Source organism: Lepidochelys kempii, chromosome 27 (assembly GCF_965140285.1).
Source record: "Lepidochelys kempii isolate rLepKem1 chromosome 27, rLepKem1.hap1, whole genome shotgun sequence".
Taxonomy (NCBI): Eukaryota; Metazoa; Chordata; order Testudines; family Cheloniidae; genus Lepidochelys; species Lepidochelys kempii.
The window spans coordinates 15,673,024-15,695,902 of record NC_136406.1 but is presented as its reverse complement, the minus strand read 5'-3'; the positions used below and the strand labels follow the sequence as shown (position 1 = coordinate 15,695,902).

The window sequence follows — 22,879 nt, the reverse complement described above, 5'->3', positions numbered from 1 at the left end:
CTCTGAACAGTCTTGTTTTGTAGCCCCCTGGATGTAACATACAAACCACGACGCGAAGCTACACTTTGTTCTGCTGATCGTTCACGCAGGGAGCTGAGGGCACGAGGGCTCAACTTCGGGAGGGAGAGGGCAGTGACTGCATGATTAAAAATGGCACTTAGTCAGCACGGAGAGGAACATGTGGGGAGCTTCACCAAGTGGTAAGAAAGGGATTTGGTTTTCCAACAGTGCTAGAAGCTTGGGGAGGTGGAAATTAGGGTGGTTCTAATACCCTTGTTTTCCAAGCATTTCTGAAGTTGTACGGCAGAGGGGACATCCGCCCTTCCATACGATAGCTCAATACCAGGTCTCGTGGCAAGCTATTGCTGAGACCACCCTGCAGCACGAAAGACAGACCCAGAGCACCAGTTACTTTCTAAGATGTATTGTCATCTCCACCAAGTCATTACAATGTTGGTTACAAGTGCGCACTCCAAAAGAACAGGAACAAAAAAGCCATCACAGTGTTGTTAGGACTAGAACATCAGTCCCGCGACCGATATGTTAAATGATACATTTCAGCCGTAAGGCAGAGAAACAGTTTACATTTAAAATGTAAAGGATTTGTTTTAAAATGCCATTAGAGTTAATTTCAACTAAGTACAAAAGGTTGTTAAATTACAAACACCAACAAAAAAGTACTTCCATTCGAAAGCCACATCTGCGTGAAACGCTCTCAACCCGAAACAGGCAGGTGGGGGCTCTTCCTCCCTCTCCCCGTGGCTGGGAATTCACAGGCCAAGACACCGCTTGCTTTATAGTAACTCGCTGAACGACTCAGATGCGCGCTGCCCCAACGTGTCCAGGGCTGAATAGCAACCTTTGTGCCAAGTTCCCCTAACGCAATTTGCAAACAGCTGAGAGGCCAAAGCCAAGCTTGAGTGTAGCTGGGAGCGGTGCAGCGGTCCCTGCAGGATCTATGCTGCAGAGACGCGACCGCAGATCGCTGCAGCATGGGCAAGCCAGGCTGCTCCATCAACCACAGTGCTGCAGGGCCAGGCTTCGGACTCCTAAAACAGGGATCAAGGCTATTTCAGAGCTAATGGGAGAGGAACCGATTTATGGTATGTGCACAGCCAGTGTTCCTCCTTGGGGATCAGACCGAGCAGCCCCCGTCCTTGGAAGTGGATCTGTTAAGGCTGGTTGCATCACCTTCCACTTACACAGAAGCAACACCCAAGTGCTGGGTACAAATTGTACACAGGATTATCCTGCCGAGCCGGTTTGCCCAAGAACAAGGCTGAAGGAAAAGCAGCCTGCAAGCAAGAGGACAGCTCTTCAGAAAACCAAGGGCATGCCTGGAAAGCTGCATGCTCCTCTTTGGGTCCCATTTAGTGGAGAGTCCCAAGGCAGCAGGAACTCTGCCTTTGCTGGATGAAGCGTGCACTGGTGGGGCAGCCGAGACTGGACTTTGCCCTGCCTCGGCGCATGCTGCTTCCAGTCTGTTTCAGGTTGAGAGTTTGCACACACTTGGACAACAGAAACTTCCCACAACACAGTTACCAGCAGGGCTCGCTCCAGAAAGAAAGAGGAGGAGCTTCTAAATTAAGTGGTGACAACGGCCAGCGTGTTCCTGTCAGACTGCTAACACTCAGCGGCCCTTTCCCAGACATCTAAGCTTAAACAATGGCAGAAATAAACTTGCTAATTTCAGAGTTGAAGAAACAAAGTAACATCAGATATTTCCTTGGGGAGGTGGTTACATTCCTGGCTATCTGACCAACAGAGATTCCTATAGCCAGCTTAACAGAAAGGGCCAGTTCGTTTTTAAAACAAAAAACCAGGACAGAACCAAGCCAGCTTCATTCAATATGCTACGATGGGAAAAGGCCAAACATTTAATAACAGGGGAAGGGGAATCACAAGAACTTGTAACTAAGGAGCGACCCTTGTGTTCAGTATTTCAACGCCCTCCATGACCCAATGAATGGGGGCAGCGGGGAGAGAGGCGGTTTGCAGGAGAGCCCCACTAAACACCTAAGAGGGAAGAGTGCCCGGCCCTGGGCACAATACTGATGCGGCAGGGGGCTGCAGGTGGGGGCCTGCTGGCCTCACCTAAGCACGGTGAAGGGGACGTCTCTTGAGTCAGAGCTTCCTGCTTGTTGGCCGTGCCGATTCCGGGGCTGGAACTTCTGAGGTGGGTGTCCCTACGTATTGCTCCTTTCCTTCGATTTTTCACTTGTGCTGTCCTAGAGGGGGAGGATGCAAGCCACAAGGTTAGCACGCTCTCCACACCATTCACAAGCTCTCAGCACAGGGTCACTTCTATCACCTAGGTGGGTCAAATGTTCCCCACACCAGGGCACTAGAAAGCAGCCATCGTCCTCCCACCGCCCTTTGTCTCGGCTGCGCCACCAGATTCAACCTCCAGGATCTCGCTTCAAGGCAAACTCTGTCTGCACAGTGGTTACGTTAAATAGGCCAGTGAGGAGATGGGACCCGAGATTTCCTCACTGTTACTGGTTAAAGCCAGGCATCTCGGAAGCACCTGTTATCAGAGGATCTCAAAGCACTGAACAAAGGTGCACATTCTTCCCATTTTATGGATGGGAGAAACTAAGGCCCAAGGTCACATAGTGAGTTGTGGCAGAGCCAGGAATCGATCCCAGGCCTCTGCCTCTTCTCCTGACGCACGGAAAGCGACCCCGTGGTTCTGCACACGCTGTGACTGAGGCTCAATAAACTCTTACTGTGCACTGGACGACATTTACAAGGACACCAAAACACACACAAGTGCGTAGTGCTGGAGAGGGTAAATGGTACTCAGCAGAGAACTGATTCTCATCGTCTCTGTACAGACTTTAAACCTGCCCCTTAAGCCTCTACACGGTCAAGGGGTCAGCATTTATTTTTCTCAAGAAATCACAATTTCCTAAGTGAGAACTGGATTTTAAGTATGTTTTTCTCTAAACAAAAAGGAAACCAAGAGTCAACTTGGGACTTACTTTGTACGTGGGTTTAGATTTAAAGTATTTAGAAACTCAAATTAACTGGAGCCCTGCTTACAACCTGCAACGAGAAGCTGGAGTTTGGGACACGTCAAAAGGTTAGACAGTTGAAGATTTTCTTGAAAACAACACATTTCTTGAGGGGGGAGAGGGAGGGGGGGAGAGAGAGACATCGCAGGCCACTGGGAAAACGGCTCCCACAGGGTCTCCCACAGCAGCGCACGGCAGAGGGGTCAGTACCTCGGGAGGCGGCGGCTTGATAGTCACGGGCTGGGATGTTCTTCGTGGAGGAGAAGGTTTCGGCTGTACTTGCTGCTGGACAGTGTTGTAGTAGGTGACCCCTCCATACACCTGGGCCTGGGCCTGCATCTCCCAAAGAACAGAAAGGGTCAGTTCTTCCTGACATGGGACAGGACGCGGGGTGCAGCTGCCCAGGCGTCCGCAGGCTTCGGCCTGGCTTTCTTTAGAGGGTAAAACAGCTTTAAAAACAGCATCCTCTAAAGCCAGAAGGGAGCAGAGCTGCCCTGGGAGCGCAGCCGGTTAGGGTTCACGGTGCGCTGTGAAATGCAGGTGCCAAGCTTTGTCTGCAAACACCTGAAAAAGGAGTGAGCTAGAGGAGCACACTCCACTCCAGGCGGCTTGCCCAGGCAGTCCAGGGTCACTGGCAGAGGCCTTGCTGCCAGGGTTAGTTGTCTGACTGGGTCAGCCTACAGCGAAGCTGGTTGGATTCTTAGATGGTAAGGTCAGATGGGGTCATTATGCCCTGCATGGTTTTTCCACAGGTCATATCATGTTTCCACTTTAAAACAACAACTGGTCTGTGCTCAAGGTAGCTGATAATTCCCCATCATACCCAGACCATGTCCAGGAGCCCTGGGGTCCTGTACTTACTCCAGCTCAAACTTTCTCTTTTCAGCTAGGCCAGCAGAGAAGGGAAAGGTCAAAACTGTTTAGGCAGGTTAAGAAACTGCACCTCTTTTGTCTTGCCACTGAGTGTCACCCGTGTGCCATTTGCAAGACAGCCTCAGCGATAGGAGGTTCTGACCTGCCACAACTCCCATCATTAGCAGGATGCCCTGGAAAAGCTCACACGCCCCCAGAAAGTCAAGACCTCGAGACAAACACTATATGGCTACAGGACTTGAGCCAGTGGACGTACAGGCCTGGCAGTTAAGAGAGAGCCCCCATCTGGCTTCCAGCAATTCACACAAGAACCTTTCCCAAACCTTTGGAACTGTGATGTCACAGAGGTTTTTCCTGGCCCAAAAGTGGCCTCTGGGCTACCACATTGCTGAGATCACAAACACCAGACCGTGTCCAGCCTGCTGTCTTGGTTTACAAGCAAAAGGAAGTAGGCTCTAAAAGAGAATCCTGTAATTCTCTGTGCCTGGCTTAGCTTGGACCATGAACAGACACCCATCTAGTTAATGTACTTCTAGGCAGCTTCAATTTCCTGGTTGTCTTGCCCTGGTAGAGAATTTAAATTCTTGACCCAAATGATACAACCACCACATGCCATCAGGGAGTTTACAACTAAAATTCAAATGCGGTCCCAGTGTGGGTGAACCAGGGAGGTCAGATCAGGCTCCTTCTGTTCCCCAAAATGAGTAGGAAGCAAGATGTTTTCCTCATTCATGCTCTTTACTAAGATTTAGTCTTAAAGTCTGCTTTAATAACCTAGTGTGTTGCCTCCTCTAGGGAGCAACCCCACATGGCAGGGAGAGCAGCTGCTACTCCAGGCTGTCTCAAAGGCCTTACAACATATGGACCCAACCGGGATAGGATTCCATAGCTCCATGCTTAAAAAACTGCTGCTTAAGACAACCGAAGCGTGCTGTAGCCAGCTTACCTGTGAGCTGGGATACAGATGGGGAGGTGGTGGTGGTGGGAGTGCTCCTGGGGGATAGGGGTAACTGGGATTCCCAAAATTCATGACTCCGGGAGGGGAGAAATAGGTGGGTGCGAGCAGCTGCTGTGGGGGCGGTTGCCCAGGAGGCATGGAGACTGGTGGAGGATATAAGCCAGGGTTAGCCAAAGGTGCTGGTGTCTGGTGTGGATGTAAACCTAGGAAGTGAAACAAAATAAATCCATATGGAATGTCACCTCTGAAACCAACGCATCCTCGGAGAAGGCTGGGATTGTTTGGTTGCCAAAGTGAATTAGCATCTCTGGGTTAGCCTTGCTCTGACCTTCGCTATCTTAATAAGGAGGGCGCTTATAGAACAAGAGCACTTTGTGAAAGACTGCTTGGCTCGCGATCATGACAGACTAACTCCTGCACTGTTTAAAGACAGGAAAGTTCACACACAAATAGCAGAATGCTGACAGCAGCCTCCAGTTTCCCAAGAAAGTGGTGAGTCTCCTAACATATGGATCATATTAAAACGGACTGGACAGTGTACCAGTAAGTTACTTACTATGGGGGAAACAATCCTGCATTAGCCTTTGGGCAAGTCGAAGAGACCTGCTGTCTCCCTGATTTCTGGGATCCTTCACATCTAATTGCTGCTGGGTCAGAGAAGCAGCAAAGCATTTCCCATCCAGAAGGAGGAAGGGGATGGGCTGCTTCAAGCTTTCCGTTAAAACGGGGATGAGACTTAGCCAACTATTCTGCACAAAACCAGCAATGTTCTACCCAGAAGTTTCCAAGACACCCTCAAGAGGTCTTGGACCTGCACTGGCCATAAGCAAAGGAGATGCAGCAGTTAACAAAACATATTTACATGGACATATATGACATTTAACAAAGATCACATCACTTATTCATAGCAGCACCATGGGAGAGAGCATGGGGGAGAGATAGCTCAGTGGTTTGAGCATTGGCCTGCTAAACCCAAGGTTGTGAGTTCAATCCTTGAGGGGGCCATTTAGGGATCGGGGCAAAAATTGGGGATTGGTCCTGCTTTGAGCAGGGGGGTTGGACTAGATGACCTCAAGGTCCCTTCCAACCCTGATACTCTATGATCTAATGCTTAAGAAATGGATACACACCTTTGTCAACCTTCATCTCAATATTCAGAGATGCTACCGTAAATGGCTATGAAATTGAAGGGCCTTTGATTTTAGACTTAAACAGATCAGCAACGTTCACATTGCGCTTTCCATTTTCAAAATGCAATGCAGATGCCCACTAGTTTAGCCATGAGCTGGTAGGTGAATATGCCTCATTTTACAGATGGGGAAACAGAAGTTAAATGCCTGGGCCCAGGCCAGAGGGAGTCTACATCAGAGCTGGATTACAGCTCAGGAGTTCTTGATTCCCAGGCCTATGCTCAGACAGGACCTTCCCCAAATGCAAGGTTAGCAAGTTTGCTGGTGAGGGCAGGGAGGTGAGAGACGGTGGCTCACCTGGATGTGGGAGGTGCATTTCTGGCTGTACAATCATACCCTGGGGTGGCAACGGGGCAGGATTCTCGCTGTGTGTGTAGATTGGTCCCTGGAATTGCACTGCAAGAGAAAACAGTTTGCGAGGAAACAAACGTTATTTAGCTTATTCTGCTGTAATGAGAGTCATGTTGATTACAGAAGTCAAAGAGAGCCACAGCATTTGAGAGCTGTTGTATTAGAAACGCTGCCAACTGCGTATGCCATCCAGTAATGGGATCACATGCCCAACAGGATCCCAACAGAGGGAGCGCTCCCAGCTATCTCCTATCTGTAATGGAACACACACCACTTGCGTAGCTTCCTCCTTTAATGCTTTGAACTTCTAGACTGATTTTCAGCATCTCATTTACTCCCCAATCTTTCCCTCATAAAATGTCAATGAAATGATTTCTACCATGTTTCAATTTCCACTTCTCATGATCTAGAACAACGGCTGAGTTTCCAAAGCTGCAGACGACCACACAATGATGAAGGTAATGGCGGTAGGTGCTTTACAAACTAGGGCAGAGATTAAATCCAGAAAACTCTTGTCATGGATGTTTAAGAAAGATTTCAGGAAATCATTTCATATTAAGCTTCGAAATTGTAACCATCTCTATATTGGATCTATAATTAGTTGACCATGTCCCATTTAAGAGGAAGGATCTCTTCAAGTACTCATGAAAAGCTCCCAATAATTAACTTGGTTTTATGTCTGTACGAAAACACCACATATCCCTTCCCACTGATGGAGCAGCTTCTTAAGTAGCCGGGAACCCCACCCATCCCCCTCACTGAAAGCTCATTTCTGAGTGTGCTAAAGAACTGAGTGAAGAGGAACTGGAGCTGCAGAGGTCACTCACGTGGATCATAATAGTGCCCTTCCATGATGCTGATGTGCATGGGGGGAGCAGGCTCTGGAACTGGTGGCCGCTGACGCTGGGATGAGTAACGTTTTGCACGGCCCCCCTGTACTCCCTGAAAGAGTTCAAAGGCTTCTGTCAGCCACAGAGAGTTACAAAGAGGAATTTGTCACTGCTCTATCCAGCATTACCCACCCAACCTACCTGGAAATCTACATTCAGCTTAAAAAAACAAAATGGTAAACGCGTCTACACAAGGAAAGGAGAAATGCTGGTGTGCCGCAGCCAGGTTCAAACCATTAAAGCACAGAATCAAATCAACACGTTGACTTAAAATTACTAAAAAGAAAAGTTACACTCCATACAAGATTCCCAGCTTTACCATTTCCTCCATCCTGTTAAACGGAGGTGGTGGTCCAGCTCCCATGTGCATATGATTAGGAATACCTAGGAAAAGAGACACACTGGTTACTAAGTCTTACACTCGTCTTCAATAGTAAGTGATCTTATGCATCAGAGGCATTGCTAGAAGTCATCTGCCCACTTACATCAAACGCAGTACAGAAAATGTCACTGTTTTAGAGGAGTTACTGCAGTAAGAACAACAACATATGCCTTGCAAACTTCAGTGAAAATGTATATATCATAAGGAGCTTTGACGATGATAACGTCCTTAAAACTACAGCAGGTTTTAGAGAAGTTAAGGTTTTATACATTTCAGTACCGAGTACAAAGGGACTCTACAATTATTTTACCATTGCGCGATTGGCTCTGTGGCTGTACAAAGTATATATGAAGAGGAGAATCCTGAAATGGAATATCCTAGATAAATTATACAAGAAACACAGACCAAGTCTGCTAGCTTCTTCCTAAACACATCTTGGCTTCAACTCCTACTCTCAGATGAAAGCTCTCACCCTATTGGGAGAGTCTGGGGCCAGGATTGTGTCTAGATCATAAACAAGCATCTTTGTGGAACCCTATAGCTCCAGTTGAAACTCACTAAGCAAGACAGCCCTTATCATGGGTTTCTAATCATCCGTTTTCAAATTCAAGCAGCAGCAGGTCACACGCCACAACAGGAGTTGTGGGGACAGCTGGACAAATTTAGGAGTGTGATGGGATGACAGGGTTGCTTGTGATGGTGGGGGGGCAGGGCTCAGCAGCCATGGGGCTCACTTCCTCTTTACATCTCATGTTCCCAAAAGCTCATGCTTCAGGGATCCAGCCGGCCACACACAGGGGTCAAGGAAGGGAATGTATTTGGAGTTTGTTCTGGAGATGGGCACTGGCCGGGGTGGGCCAGGGCTCAGAGATGGCACTGAACCAGAAGTGGCACCGAACATTCTCTCTCAGGCACTTGGTTGGCTGGTTCTTGCTCCCATGCTCTAACTGATCGCCACGTGTGGCGTTGGGAAGGAATTTCCCCCAGGTCAGATGGGCAGTGACAGGGGGATTTTCACCTTCCTCTGCAGCGTGCAGGTCACTTGCCAGGATTATCTGGGGGTGTCTCATTTCCCAGCCACTGCAGGGACCTCAGTCCCCCTATTCTCTGTCTATGGCACAAAATAATCTAGTCTCCTGAGGGCTGGGATACTTCGATCTCATTCTCGCTGGCTGGGGTTAGCCTGCGGCTGCGGTGGTGTGGGTGGCCTGTGACAGGAGGTCAGACTAGAAGACTGGGAGGTCCCTTCTGGCCTTGAACTCTGACTACATGTAAAATCTCAATCTCCGTGTCATAGGTTTAACCCCCCACCCCCACCCCAAGTGCCCTCATGTGGCAGGCCACGCCACAAGTGCGTCTGCCTCAGTTTCCCCTGTCAGGCAACCCAAGGACTCCAACTTCAGCCTCTCTTGCTTCAATAATGCCCTTCCTTGGAGCCGTTTTATTATGAAAACCAGAGTGTAAATTGTGCAAATCCCGAGTTCTAATAATCCATTTATCACCCCCACTGCAAGCAGTCCTTAAAAATCACATCCTCTCGGCCATTCCACAACACATTCCAGCATCTTCCACCACCCCCGGACTCTGTGTCAGTCCTCTTCTGTCCCTCTGCCAGGACAGCCACCTTAGCTGGAGTACAAACCTGCTCCTCCCAGCAGGAACCCCCACTGCCTCTCTGCTGGAGATCAGCCTCGCCAAGGGAGCATCCCTCACGCCCCTGGCCCCTCTGCTGTCAGCCCCCAGCTTCAGGTCTCTGGCTTAGACATTCATAGGCAACTCTCTCTGCTGCTCTTCCTGCCTTCAGCCCTGCCTGGCTCTGGCCCCTACTATTACCTCCAATCCCCCAGGCTCTGCCCATTCTCACCGGCTGCTTTTCCTGACTGAACCAGTGTGCCCCGAATTACTTGGGGGCTCCCTCTCAGATTCTCCCAGATCCTTCATAGCCCCTTATGCTGTCCTGAAATCTTAACTGGCCAAACTGGGAGCAACTAGTTTGGCATAGGGCAGCTGGATCTGCTTCATTTTCTGGGGCCGGTCACCCTGTGACAGTCAGAAACTGATCAGAGCTACTTCCAACACAGTGCGAGTGAGCAAGGCAATTATCAGGCATGCACAGGTACCGGTTACACTGTTAATATATATATGTTTGTGTGTGGAATGCCTCCCAAAACCTGTTCACCTACCCAGATTCCTCCTAAAAACTAACTCCTGCCATCGCCTCCAGGAGATGGGAGGCGGCAGGAAAGGCTTGCTACAAGGGGATGCTCAGGAAAGTTAATCCGAATTCAAGGTGTGAATGAAAGTGGAGTAGTTAAACCACATTAAACCTTGGTGTGGATGCTCTTTATTCAGAACTAAAGTGGCCTTAAAAAGAAGGGAATTATCCAGATACACACAAGTCTCATTGATCATGTGGTAGGAATATTACCAGTTGTACTGGTACAATTATACTGCGATAAAACCTCATATGGACACTGGACACTTATTCCAGTGCAAATGGATTTTTCTGGTTTAGCTTAAAGCCCTTCCCCCAAAAAAGGCCACCCTTCATCAGCATAAGAGTGTCCACAGAATGACTTATGCAGGTTTGACTGTATCCAATTTAAAGTCCCACCTTAGCTTACATTGGTCTGACTTTCCTGGGTAGCCAAGCCATGAGTGCCCTTGCTTCAATCCTGCCAGATTCCACTCCAGGCAGCAGGAGAAACTGCCTAGCACCCAAGCTCAGTGCCCAAGAACAGAGGATTTCCCATTCCCAATCAGACCATTGGTCCATTTAGTTTGCGGTACCAGGCTACACGTAGCTAATTACGGAACGTTGTACACAACAGGAGGAAAATTCCTTCTGTTTGTCCCAGACGTACCGCCCTTCGGTTCCATCGAGTATCCCCTTGTTCTCACAACATGAGACATGGCAAGAGAGGGAATGATTAGTTCTTATCATACTCTCCCCAACCTCAAATTACTCCACTTATTTTCTATGAATTCCAGGTTAAATAACCCCTCTTTCTGGAGGGTTGGGAATCTCTTGTCATTACAGGAGTCTTCGCCAGCTCTCTCTAAACACTTTTTTGGGACCATATCAATCTCTACTCCTATCTACGGGGAGGCACCTAATACCAGAACATAGTACTCCCAAGGAGAGTGTCATTATTGTTCAACATTCCACACGTTGTTTGCTTAATCCACTCAACCATCCCATTGATAACAGCTGCTTTTTACTGGGCAGATATCCTAAAGGACCCATAAGTCTTTCCCTAGTTCCTCTCAAAAGATGCTCCACATTTAGAGCCCTTCAGCTCCTACAAGAAGTTTACATGTGTTTACGTGCATTAATCCTCCCCGCATCATGCTGTCCAGTCTGTCTTTCAGTCTATGTGCAGTTTCACAATCCTTCTGTTATTAAACTAAGGAACTTAGTATCAGCAGCAAACCAACTGATGTCTGCAGACAGGCACCAGTGACATGCAGCTTTTGAGATTGAGGCGAGCCAGCAACCCGCCTAACAGCAAGGAGTGTTGGGGAATGCTTGTCAAATACAACAATGTAAATTCTTATTCCTCTGCAAAGGGCCTTGGGACCCTTATCCATGGAAAGCAGAGAGGATCTGATTTAAAGCGTTCTACTCCAACCAAGAGTAAATCACATGGAACTCAACGTACCTACCCCTGAGATCAAAGCCTGCAATTCCAGCAAGCTAGGTGCTCTGGCACTTACGCATAGACAATTAACCTATTCCTCAAGCTTCGATTAACTGTCAGACCATTATAGCCACAGCAGCTGTGCTGCACTCAGTGGAGAAAGCCAATGAAAACCCAATGGCCCATGGCACTTACCCCGAAGTTCCCGAGGCGGTATGAACGGAGGCTGTCCTTGGGTCCAGGACTGCTCGGTTAGATTCAACTGAGTCATGTCTTGCTCGAGTCCATCCATGCTGGATTCTACTGGTGTCTCCCAACTACCGGCCTTCGCAGGCGGAGGGGGCGTCACGACCTGCACTGGTTTCGGAGGCACAGGTGTCGATCCCTCTGGAGGCGGAACTTCATCTGCCAGCTTTCCTGCATCGCCAGCTTTATTCCTGGTCCTCCTGGCCCGGGAATAGGATTTCTTTTCGATGGGTCTATCTGGTGGCGGCTGTACGAAGTCTGTACTTGGGGTCTGGCTTTCCAAAATGATCTCTTCCTTCTTGGCAGGACTGCTGTGAACATGCACACTCTCTGCTTCAGGAGAGGGGTCTCTCTCCGGGGCTTGTTCAACACGCCTCGCCCGGTAACTGCTCTCATGTTTAGCCTGCTCACCTGTTCGAGAGAGGTGCTGGCTGTTTGCTTCCACAGCTCGGTAGCTTGGGCGGTTCTCTTTGTAGCCACCCACCCTCGGAACATTTCTGGCTGGGGGCATCCTACCCATGCCTGCGGAGTGCCGGCTGATGAAGGTTCGTGTCGGCAGCGGAGCACTATCAGAGTCCTGGTGTCTTGGCGGCTTGTTTTGCCTCTCGTTGGCCCAGTTTGGCTCTCGCTGCGGAGGGCTCCCAAACCTTAAGGGGTGGGGGAGGAAACGCAAAGGATCAGAAACAAACCCCTGAGTTGGACCACTGGGAGGTATTTATGAGCACCAGGGCTGCAATTACCCCTTAAGATCCTTTCCCAAAGACAATACACCAAGGCAACCTATTCTACCTGCCCATCCTCGAGCTGGCTTCCCCCAGAGCCTGAAGCTTCTGCTCCTTAGTAATACCAGAATCCCCACAATTCCAAGGCATTCCTCTCCCTGAGAAGCAGCACCCAGACGCCCGGATAGGCCAGGAACCTGAGTCTCAATCTGACGCGGATACAGCAGAACATCATGCACCCATTAGTTCTTTGCCCAACCCCCGCCTTCAAGTCCTTCCCAGTTTGATGCTTAACATCTCGGTGGCTGCAAGAAGGCTGATCTTTCTCCCCAGTACATGAGGGGCCTTCTGATTGGACTCCCTAAGGCTTTGGCAACTCACCGTGGTTTGCGCATCCTCCTCGGCTTGATGTCGTCGGGATTGTGAGCCGACCTGATGTCATAGCCGTAGAGCGCAATCAGCTCCTGCCTGCTTTTGGGGGCTTGCTCATCTTCCCGGAATTTGTCATGTTCCCAGCGGCCCTCGTCTTTCCATAGCTTTCGCTGGCGACCCTTCGGCCTGGAGCAGGGATATGGAGAGACCCAACAGGTCTTTGCAAAGCCAAGGATATGTGGGTGGAATGGGCATGGACGTTCCAGACAGTACAGAATGCAAACAAAGGCTGCTTATTTCTCGGAAGGGGTGTGCATGGGAGACTGTGGAACACCTCCCCTTCTCCAACTCCATTCGCAGACTTTCAGGACTCAGAGAGTCTCTGCCCTGCCAGCTTGGGGAGGTAGACAGGATTTCCTTGGGAACCAGCCACTAGCACTCCTTTACATCAGCAAAAGGGCCACAGTTCAGCAGCAGGAGGCTCAGTGCGGGCTTTGGTAGCATTACCAGTTCCTGCTGCCTTAGGAGCATGTGGAAGCAAAGCCAGGCCTGGCAGAACACTACCACTGGACAACTGGGCCACCACATGGCCACTTCTCACAAGTCTTCAAAAATCTCCCAGTCTGCCAAGTATTTAACACGGAAGCCAAGAGCGGTGATGTTTTAGGTGCTGGCTCAGGACTCAACCTTTCTTTAGCCAGGGAAGTTTCATGAGTTTTACCTACCTGACTTCCTCCTCCTGGGCCTGTCCTCGGAGATCATGTTCAAAGAAGAGCCCTTTGCGGGGTATGTAAGCAGGGTTCTTCCGATCCTCATCATCATCCAAGTGCTTGGGGACCTTTTTCCCAACTTTATTCTCAGCTGGTTCAGTGCTCTCCTATCAAAATCAGAGAACTCATTACACTGCAGCAGCCCTTCTATGTACAGCCAGCCTCAACCCCAGGGATCCCAAAGCACACATTAGATATCTACCTGCCCATCCCCGCTTTGTCTCTCGCCAGTCACAGCACCTTTCGGGTCAGGTTTCTCTTCCCCTTTCTCTGCTTTTCCTGTGGATTCACTGGCATTGTTACTCTCCTGCTTCAGCTCCACCTTTGAGCTTTCCTCCTCACTGTACTCCCCTTCCTCAGCCTGAAAACAAACATCCAGTTGCTGAGACAAGATGACGTGATGTTAGCAGCAGATTCCCCAGTGAGTTATAGACTATGTGCCTAGATCTCCACAGCTCCAGCCAGCCCCCTATCCAGTACCTCCTTCCAGTGCTAAAGAGGGCCAACCATTTAACACAGAGGAAGGGAAGACCAGACTGATTCCTTTCTCCACAAATACCACAGAGCAATCCCAGGCCACCAACAGTCTAGAAGAATTCAGAGTAAATGTTGAAGAAAAATCACAGCGCAACCAGAGCCTCTGATCTCTACACCACAGAGCCATTTGTACAGCACCGTGAGAGACACTACCAAGGGGGCGGGGGGGGCGGCTCATGCCATCAGGCTCTGCTGCTCACATGGACCAGCTCTCCTTTCCCCCACTGAAGTACTGGACCCAGCCACTGCTGGGTTTCTGAACTCCCTGGAACTGCATGGTTGGCTGACTCCAAGCACTCTGCTAGCAAGAGTCTGACCTCGTTTCACCCTCCGGGAGACTGCAAGCCTTGCTCTGACTGGAATCCACACTAAAAATAGTATTTGCACGATTAACACGACGACTGCTCTAGTTTCCCTTTCAATGCTGCGTGTTCACATGTGAATTGCTGCTCCTTTTATTTACGTTTGGAAACACAGATTTTGCATTATATTTAGGTACAGCGGGAGAAGAGAGCTGTACTTAACTCACATAGCAGGGCCAGTACATTAAAGTCATGGGGTGTAGGGGGGGGTTAGTTCAGTTGCTCTGGAGCTATGGTTATTGGGTCCCTAGAGCCCCATTATCTGTATTTTCCAGAGATTTAGCTGCAGTTTGAACACAGGCCTCTGTAGAGAAAGTATTATCCTGAGCAAGTCAGAAAGGGCACACTACGAAGAGAGGGGAAGAACTCATGATTTCAGAGCCCACTTCCCCCCACACATTCTTACCTGGCTTTGGAGCCTGCAGCAGCCCCCGTGCATTCACTGCAGGGAATGATACACTGAAGCAATGGCATGCCCAGCTATATACTTTTAAGCAAGCTTCCTCCCCGCCCCTTTCTCTGCCCCCCCACTGATTGTTTTGAGAGCTCTTTTTCCCCAGAAAGTTTCACTGAGCTATGCAGCACCCCATACACCTCAGGGGAGAAGTGTTTTGACCCTAGAACAGCTGGCAGGTGGTCATGGCCACTAGCAAACTTCCCAAAACATCCTTCAACCTCCTAGTCCTGTCATACACAAACCGTCCACGGGGCACTAGGCCAGTTTGCTGTCATGGCTGCCTTACTGAACAAACCGGCTGTCCTCAGTGACACAAACAGAGGGAATTACTGACAAGAAGTGTTCTCTTTTGTGAGAAGTGAATGGTCAGGCCACATTACTGGACACAGCTCAGCCTCAGTATTACTCTTTCAGCCAAAGAATAAGCTTTTCAAGTTCAATATTTATGTCTGAGTTACAGCTAATCAAGATATAGCAAGAGCTCTAATCCCCTTTCCTTTACCTCCTGCTGCCGTTTTAAAGTCTGTCCCCTGATCTGTACCATTTGCTTTCACAGAGGAGCCAGGCCTCAATTTTAAGTCTACTAGTACTGTTTGTTGGCAGGGCAGCTCTTGGACCAGAGACCCAGTCAGTTTAAGGCAGACTAGACAAAACGCTAGATTCACAGATTCCAGGGCCAGAAGGGACCATTGGGACCTGAACGCTTGATTAGCAAAGGTCAGAGACCCACCCTCAAATAATTCCTAGAGCAGAGCATTTAGAAAAACACCCCACCTGGATTTAAAAATGGCCAGTGCTGACCACCATTGCCCTTGGTATCCTCTACTAAGATAATATACTCTGGCACTTGCCAGAGGGACAGACTTGATATCACTCAGTGGGATTTTCCATTTATAACTTTGACAATTTATGCAACACAGCCAGCCCCAAGTACCACACAGGCTGGATGCAAAGCCTTGCCTGTCATCCCATTTCTTGAGACAAAGGGAAACTCTCCAGCCAGGGTCAGTAGGACTCAGCAAGGCATATGAGCTGGTTTCTGTGCTAAGATGATGCACGAAAAAGAAGCTCTGAAGACTATTCTAGGTGTCAATATAAAGAATACACTCACCTCGGAGTCTTCTGCACTTTCATAATCTGAGAGAACAGCTAGAGAAGAGAAAAGGGAAGTTTGGCATAAATGCTGCAATAATGGTGTTTTCTCCAAACATGAATTAGTTTTGAATTGTAACATTTAGGGCATAACTCATCAACAGTCCAGTATACAGACACACAAAGCATTCAAACCACAGACGTGCTAAGCATTAATATTAAACTGGCCCTCAATCTCCCAGCTGAACAGCATAACCAATGCTGGACCAATGCTCCATCTAGCCCAGCGCTAGATGCTTCAGAGGAAACAAACAGAACAGGCACTCAGACTGTAGCAGGGGAAGCAGACAGACAACTGGCCTTTCAAAGTGGCCTCAGAATAGGCATCTCACTTCTCCCTCCCAGCAGGACAGACCAAAGATACTTATTACTCACCATCTCCTTCGATGCCATCTTCACTTTCCTATTGAGAGAGACAGACACACACACAGACATATTACTAAGAAGAAAAGGAGGACTTGTTGCACCTTAGAGACTAACAAATTTATTTGAGCATAAGCTTTCGTGAGCTACTACAGCTCACTTCATCGGATGCATTCAGTGGAAAATACAGTGAGGAGATTTATATACACACAACATGAAAAAATGGGTGTTATACACTCTGTAAGGAGAGTGATCACTTAAGGTGAGCTATTACCAGCAGGAGAGTGGGGGGGAGGGGGAACCTTTTGTAGTGATAATCAAGGTGGGCCATTTCTAGCAGTTGACAAGAATGTCTGAGGAACAGTAGGGGTGCGGGGGGAACAAACAAGGGGAAATAGTTTTACTTTATGTAATGACCCATCCACTCCCAGTCTTTATTCAAGCCTAAATTAATGGTGTCCAGTTTGCAAATTAATTCCAATTCAGCAGTCTCTCGTTGGAGTCTGTTTTTGAAGTTTTTTTGTTGAAGAATTGCAACTTTTAGGTCTGTAATCGAGTGACCAAAGAGATTGAAGTGTTCTCCGACTGGTTTTTGAATTCTTGATGTCTGATTTGTGTCCATTTATTCTTTTACGTAGAGACTGTCCAGTTTGACCAATGTACATGGCAGAGGGGCATTGCTGGCACATGATGGCATCTATCACATTGGTAGATGTGCAGGTGAACGAGCCTCTGATAGCGTGGCTGATGTGATTAGGCCCTATGATGGTGTCCCCTGAATAGATATGTGGACGAAGTTGGCAACGGGCTTTGTTGCAAGGATAGGTTCCTGGGTTAGTGGTTTTGTTGTGTGGTTGCTGGTGAGTATTTGCTTCAGGTTTGGGGGCTGTCTGTTAGCAAGGACTGGCCTGTCTCCCAAGATCTGTGAGAGTGATGGGTCATCCTTCAGGATAGGTTGCAACAAAGCCCGTTGCCAACTTCGTCCACATATCTATTCAGGGGACACCATCATAGGGCCTAAACACATCAGCCACGCTATCAGAGGCTCGTTCACCTGCATATCCACCAATGTGATAGATGCCATCATGTGCCAGCAATGCCCCTCTGCCATGTACATTGGCCAAACTGGACAGTCTCTACGTAAAAGAATAAATGGACACAAATGAGACATCAAGAATTCAAAAACCAGTCTCTTTGGTCACTTGATTACAGACCTAAAAGTTGCAATTCTTCAAAAAAAAAAAAAAAACCTTCAAAAACAGACTCCAACGAGAAACTGCTGAATTGGAAATAATTTGCAAACTGGATACAATTAATTTAGGCTTGAATAAAGACTGGGAGTAGATGGGTCATTACACAAAGTAAAACTATTTCCCCTTGTTTATCCCCCCCCGCACCCCCCACTGTTCCTCCGAAGTTCTTGTCAACTGCTGGAAATGGCCCACCTTGATTATCACGACAAAAGGTTCCACCCCCACACCGGTAATAGCTCACCTTAAGCGATCACTGTGGTTACAGTTTTCAGAGTAACAGCCGTGTTAGTCTGTATTCGCAAAAAGAAAAGGAGGACTTGTGGCACCTTAGAGACTAACCAATTTATTAGAGCATAAGCTTTCGTGAGCTACAGCTCACTTCTTCAGATGCATATCGTGGAAACTGCAGCAGGCTTTATATATACACAGAGAATATGAAACAATACCTATTCCCACCCCACTGTCCTGCTGGTAATAGCTTATCTAAAGTGATTTCCAGCACAAATCCAGGTTTTCTCACCCTCCACCCCCCCACACCTGGATTTGTGCTGGAAATCACTTTAGATAAGCTATTACCAGCAGGACAGTGGGGTGGGAATAGGTATTGTTTCATATTCTCTGTGTATATATAAAGCCTGCTGCAGTTTCCACGATATGCATCTGAAGAAGTGAGCTGTAGCTCACGAAAGCTTATGCTCTAATAAATTGGTTAGTCTCTAAGGTGCCACAAGTCCTCCTTTTCTTTTTGTGGTTACAGTGTGTAACATAACACCCATTTCAGAGTAACAGCCATGTTAGTCTGTGTTCGCAAAAAGAAAAGGAGTACTTGTGGCACCTTAGAGATGCATCCGATGAAGTGAGCTGTAGCTCACGAAAGCTTATGCTCAAATAAATTGGTTAGTCTCTAAGGTGTCACAAGTCCTCCTGTTCTTTTTGCGAATACAGACTAACACGGCTGCTACTCTGAAACCTTTAATCACTATGGATCTTTTGAGGAAGAGGCAGCCTACACAGAAATCATGGGCTCCCTTAATAAAACTGGAACCAGACTGCTGGCTCAGAAGGTTACTGGGGGATTATTTAAATTAGTGGCTTTCCCCCAGCCTACATGGGCTGAGGAGCACTCAGCTCAGACACACGACTGCTAAAGAGGTCAGAAATATAAATGTTACGCTGTATCCAGTAAAGAATAGGGCGGAAATTAAGACTGAACTGGAAGAGGAGATCAGATCACAGAGGTAAATTCCAGAAAAGTAGCAGAGTATCAGACCAAGGAATTTAATAAAATAGGCTCATGATCAAAAATAAACTGTCTATATATTAATGAGAAGCCTAAAAGCAAAAACAGGTGAACAATGAACATGCCCGAAAACAGAATAGGAAAGTGGCATAATAGGTCTGATGGAATGACAAGATACTATAATACCGGTCTATAAACTGCATAGGAAGAACAATTAGATTGGACAGGTGGGCAGAGCAATATCCTAAAAGAGTTCACAAAAATCTACTGAAAAAGAGGAAGACAGAACAAATACAACCCCTAAGAGTTATACTACTGGCCTCCTGATGAGGAAAAGACAATGACAAACGCAAACAAGAAATTCCGTGAGCATGTCAGAAACATAAAACCAGAGAGAGAATTGTTAAGTCCACCAAAGGCATACAGCCAAGGCAGAAAGAGTGTTTTCAGATGAGATGTATACAGTCACTGAAAGTTGTAAACACAGTGGTATCCATATGGCTGACAAGCTACGAAAACACAAGATTAAATTTTAACACAATTTCACTCAACACCATTTTACCTGACTGAATCCATTTCAAGAGTCCCGTTTGTTTTACATTTCTCTGAAGTCTTATTTGGGGTCAAACAATACACTTATCAGCTGACCTGTCAGTCTTGATAATCACATTAAGCTTTGCTAACTAGCTGTAAAATTTCATGAGAAAGGATTGTGGACCAACAGATGGAGTTATTAATCTAAAAGTCCAGTCCCAGACCACCTGAACTAAATCACCTGAGCAACAGTGTCTGTACAATCTTTACTGCTACAGTGGAAAGAGATGAGGAAAGACGTGGTCCTGGAATGAAAAAGGATTACTGATACATAATTTCTCAAGTCAATCCAACAGTGGTTCCAGCCCTACTCTAATGTAGGAGGATGTGAAAGGAGGATGTGAAAGAACTGTCTACTATTCTGCCCCTTAATTGTTACCTTGCCTGTTTGGATCAAGGGTTTAAGTAATTTCTGTAGCATGTGCATGAAGGAAGGACAGCAGGGGTGTGTGTTGCAAATAAGATCTTTGAACACAGACTAACAAAGTTAAATCTTACTGTGCAGCAAAGATCAGTTTGATAAGGGGAAGGGTTAGGAGATGGAATCCAGGGTTTCTAATCAATTCCTCTCTAAATACTTCAGCCCTACTATTCTGAATGAGGGAAATTTAGCAAGATTTTTAGGATGCTGGGCCCATAAGCTTGTTGCCTATTTACACATTTCTTGTTGCGAATGATTACTTTAAATTGAAAGTGGAAGTTATTAAAAACACACCCATTTGACAAGGATACTGTCAAGTTCAGTATCACTTTAAAAACAAAGCTGTCTTCCTCACAGTACTACCACCATCTCGGATGATCAGAAACAACAGAATGTAAAGACATCTACCCGTCCTTGCTGAGCTCCACGGCAAAGCATTTCACTTCAGCACCAAGAGTATCTCTTTCAGGGTCAAGCCATGCTGGTGTTATGTTTAGGTTGCAAATGCCCCAGGTGGTATTTAGCATCCTTCCCTTGAACTGCCTTCGGTTTTACAAAAAGGGCCAGGAGGCAGGCTACCCGCTCACACCACATGCTTGCTCCCCTTACGGACCTGCCCCGTGGGGCTCAGTCAGCCGCATTTGTTCCACAAGCAAGTCCCAGCCTGCCCCCGAACAAAGCGGGAGAGGACACTGGCTCCCCCCCACCCAAGCCTCAACACACCAAGGGAAGAGACCTGTCCCCAGCCCGGATGGGCGACACCCTGGCAATGGGGAAACAAGCCCACACCGCCCAGCCCCCTTCCTCTCTGGGGGCCCAAGCTCACAATCCACGGAGGTGACAAGCACCCCGCAGCCACTCAGACCCCGCCCCCCCCAGATGCTGAACAGGGCCAGTCCCCTCCAGGCAGCCCCGGCTCATTTTGAGCCTAATGGCCTGCCCCAGCCCCGATCACATTCTCGGGGACCCCCCCCGGAACGGTCCCAGCCCCTCCCCCAAGGGACACTCACCGCCCCCCCCACGGAACCGCCCCAGCCCCTCCCCCCCAGGACGCTCACCGGCCCCCCCCCACGGAACCGCCCCAGCCCCCCCCCGGGACGCTCACCGGGCCCCCCCCCCACGGAACCGCCCCAGCCCCGGACGCTCACCGGCCCCCCCCCACGGAACCGCCCCAGCCCCGGACGCTCACCGGCCCCCCCCCACGGAACCGCCCCAGCCCCGGACGCTCACCGGCCCCCCCCCACGGAACCGCCCCAGCCCCTCCCCCCCAGGACGCTCACCGCCCCCCCCACGGAACCGCCCCAGCCCCTCCCCCCCAGGACGCTCACCGGCCCCCCCCCACGGAACCGCCCCAGCCCGGGACGCTCACCGGGCCCCGCCCCAGGCCCAGGCCGCGCCCCCCCGGCCCCCCCACTCACACACTCGGACTCCTGCGGGCTCTTGGCGGCCCCGGCCGCGCTCTCGGCCCCGCGGCCCCGGCCCCCGGCCGGCAGGGTCCCGGCGGCGCTGCGGGCCGGTCTCGGGGGCGAGGCGGGGGAGCCGGAGCGGGCCGCGCCGGCCGGTGAGTCGACGCTGTCGGAGGCGGCCGAGTCGGACTCGTCCTCGCTGTCCTGGGAGGCCCGCTGCCGCCGCCTGTCCGCCATCTTGGAGGGTTGGGGGTGGGGAGCGCGCAGGGACCGACGGGACGGCGAGCGGACTACAGCTCCCAGGAAGCACCGCGGGGGCACCCGTGTCAAAATTCTATTTCCGGGCAGCCTGCTCCACTGCTCCCAGAATGCTTTGCAAGAGAGCCGGGCTACCTGCCCCGCCCTCAGGGAGTCACCGAGCGTGGGGCGGTCCCATCCCCGCCTGGGAGGGCGGGGCTATGACGTCATAGTGTGCCCGCACGATGACGTCATGCTGGCATGACATCATTGCCCTGCTTGGGGCAGATCGCAGCCCCTTCCCTCCGCAGACCCCAGTGCAGTGCAAAGAGCCCCACTGCGGGCTCCCCCCATACTGGGCGCTTTTCTGGTAACTTTGGCCCCATTCCTCCGAGGTAGGTAGGAGCCTAAATGCCCATTGATTGCAGTAGGAGTTCAAAAGCATTTAGGTGCTGACTGACATGAGAGGGAGCTGGACTCCCAACTGTCCTTGAGTAGCTGGGCCTTTGGGACTAAGTAGGGGTAGTAGGGAATTAGTCATCCACGTTGTACACAGAAAGAAATGGAGACACCGGGAGGTGAAGGGACTGGCACCACCCATGATAAAGCGTGGCACTTGCCTTCACTGGAAGCAGACAACAGAGGCACGTTGACCACACATGCCCTGCGTCATTATCTACCTAACACACTTGTTCACCCTATGTAACGTGAGGTGGTTCTCCACATATTCCACAATAGGTTCATCTCTCTCTTCCAGCATTTGGTATTCCAGCACTTGAGGTACACCCCGTGCTCAGCTGTTATCTATGAACAGCAGCCACGGTTTTTGCCTTTTCATCCGCCCACTTGCTTAAAGATTTGTAAAGAGAACAAAAAATTAAACTGGGAGCAAGCAGAATGACTGTTCCCTACAGAATTTATTAAACTAGCATTTGGCAACAGGCCCTTCAGCACTCACCACGCACTGACCCAGACCAAGGGGCAGTTTTTAAAGAGCCAAAGCAGGTTCTGGCGGATGTCTTTCAGAGCAAATTGGAGTCAGAATACAAACAGTCTCTGGAAACATTTTTAAGTTTTTTTCCATACATTTGAACAGTGGGTCCCACAGATTTGGCTATGGAATTGAGGGCTAACTGGTTAGGACTTCAACCTGTCAGATGAAAGATCCTTAATGTAGTTTCTACCACTACCAAAAGAGAGAAAGACAAGGCATCAAGGATAGACAGTTCTTCCAATCTGCCTAGTTCTAAGCCAGCTACAGCAGCACCCGCCGACATTTCTAAAACTGGTAACATCATTTCCATAGGAGACACGAAGCATGCAAGAGAGGCAGGCTGCGTTTTTAATTGGGTGTGAGAATGTTTCCAAACAAGACATGTATAAAGGGTTTGAGACAAATGTGACCACAAAATGTAGATTTTTTTTTTCTATTTTATTGTAAAAAA

At 49.1% G+C, this 22,879-nt stretch overlaps 1 protein-coding gene across 5 annotated transcripts; it reads right to left on the bottom strand.

Annotated features, from left to right (window-relative positions):
* Positions 1 to 408: 408 nt before the first annotated feature.
* CASC3 (CASC3 exon junction complex subunit) lies at positions 409 to 21,463 on the bottom strand. 5 transcript variants are annotated; one of them, XR_012156427.2, is made up of 14 exons: positions 21,210 to 21,463; positions 16,296 to 16,323; positions 15,880 to 15,917; positions 13,615 to 13,773; positions 13,368 to 13,519; positions 12,652 to 12,828; positions 11,498 to 12,195; positions 7,599 to 7,663; positions 7,217 to 7,331; positions 6,336 to 6,434; positions 4,837 to 5,051; positions 3,228 to 3,350; positions 2,095 to 2,228; positions 409 to 1,049 (listed from the first exon to the last, which is right to left on the bottom strand). XR_012156427.2 is itself a non-coding variant. In XM_073326306.2 (14 exons), the coding sequence occupies exons 1-13, from the start codon at positions 21,432 to 21,434 to the stop codon at positions 3,026 to 3,028; spliced, it is 2,130 nt and encodes a 709-aa protein (XP_073182407.2). In that variant the 5' UTR covers positions 21,435 to 21,463; the 3' UTR covers positions 409 to 2,228; positions 2,985 to 3,025. The 5 variants fall into 5 exon arrangements, 3 of the variants coding, with proteins under 3 accessions (XP_073182407.2, XP_073182408.2, XP_073182406.2); XM_073326306.2 differs by adding an exon at positions 2,985 to 3,061 and having other exon boundaries at positions 409 to 2,228; XM_073326307.2 differs by adding an exon at positions 2,985 to 3,048 and having other exon boundaries at positions 409 to 2,228.
* Between the last annotated feature and the right edge of the window lie 1,416 nt (positions 21,464 to 22,879).

Bases quoted from the DNA above. Each gene is read 5' to 3' on its own strand.
- CASC3 (XM_073326305.2), bottom strand. From the start codon at position 21,434: ATGGCGGACAGGCGGCGGCAGCGGGCCTCCCAGGACAGCGAGGACGAG. The intron at 15,918-16,295 runs GTGAGTAATAAG...TCTCTTCTCTAG, and splicing joins AGATGGCATCGAAGGAGATG to CTGTTCTCTCAGATTATGAA. The intron at 12,829-13,367 runs GTAGGTAAAACT...TCCCTGCTCCAG, and splicing joins GCCCAGGAGGAGGAAGTCAG to GCCGAAGGGTCGCCAGCGAA.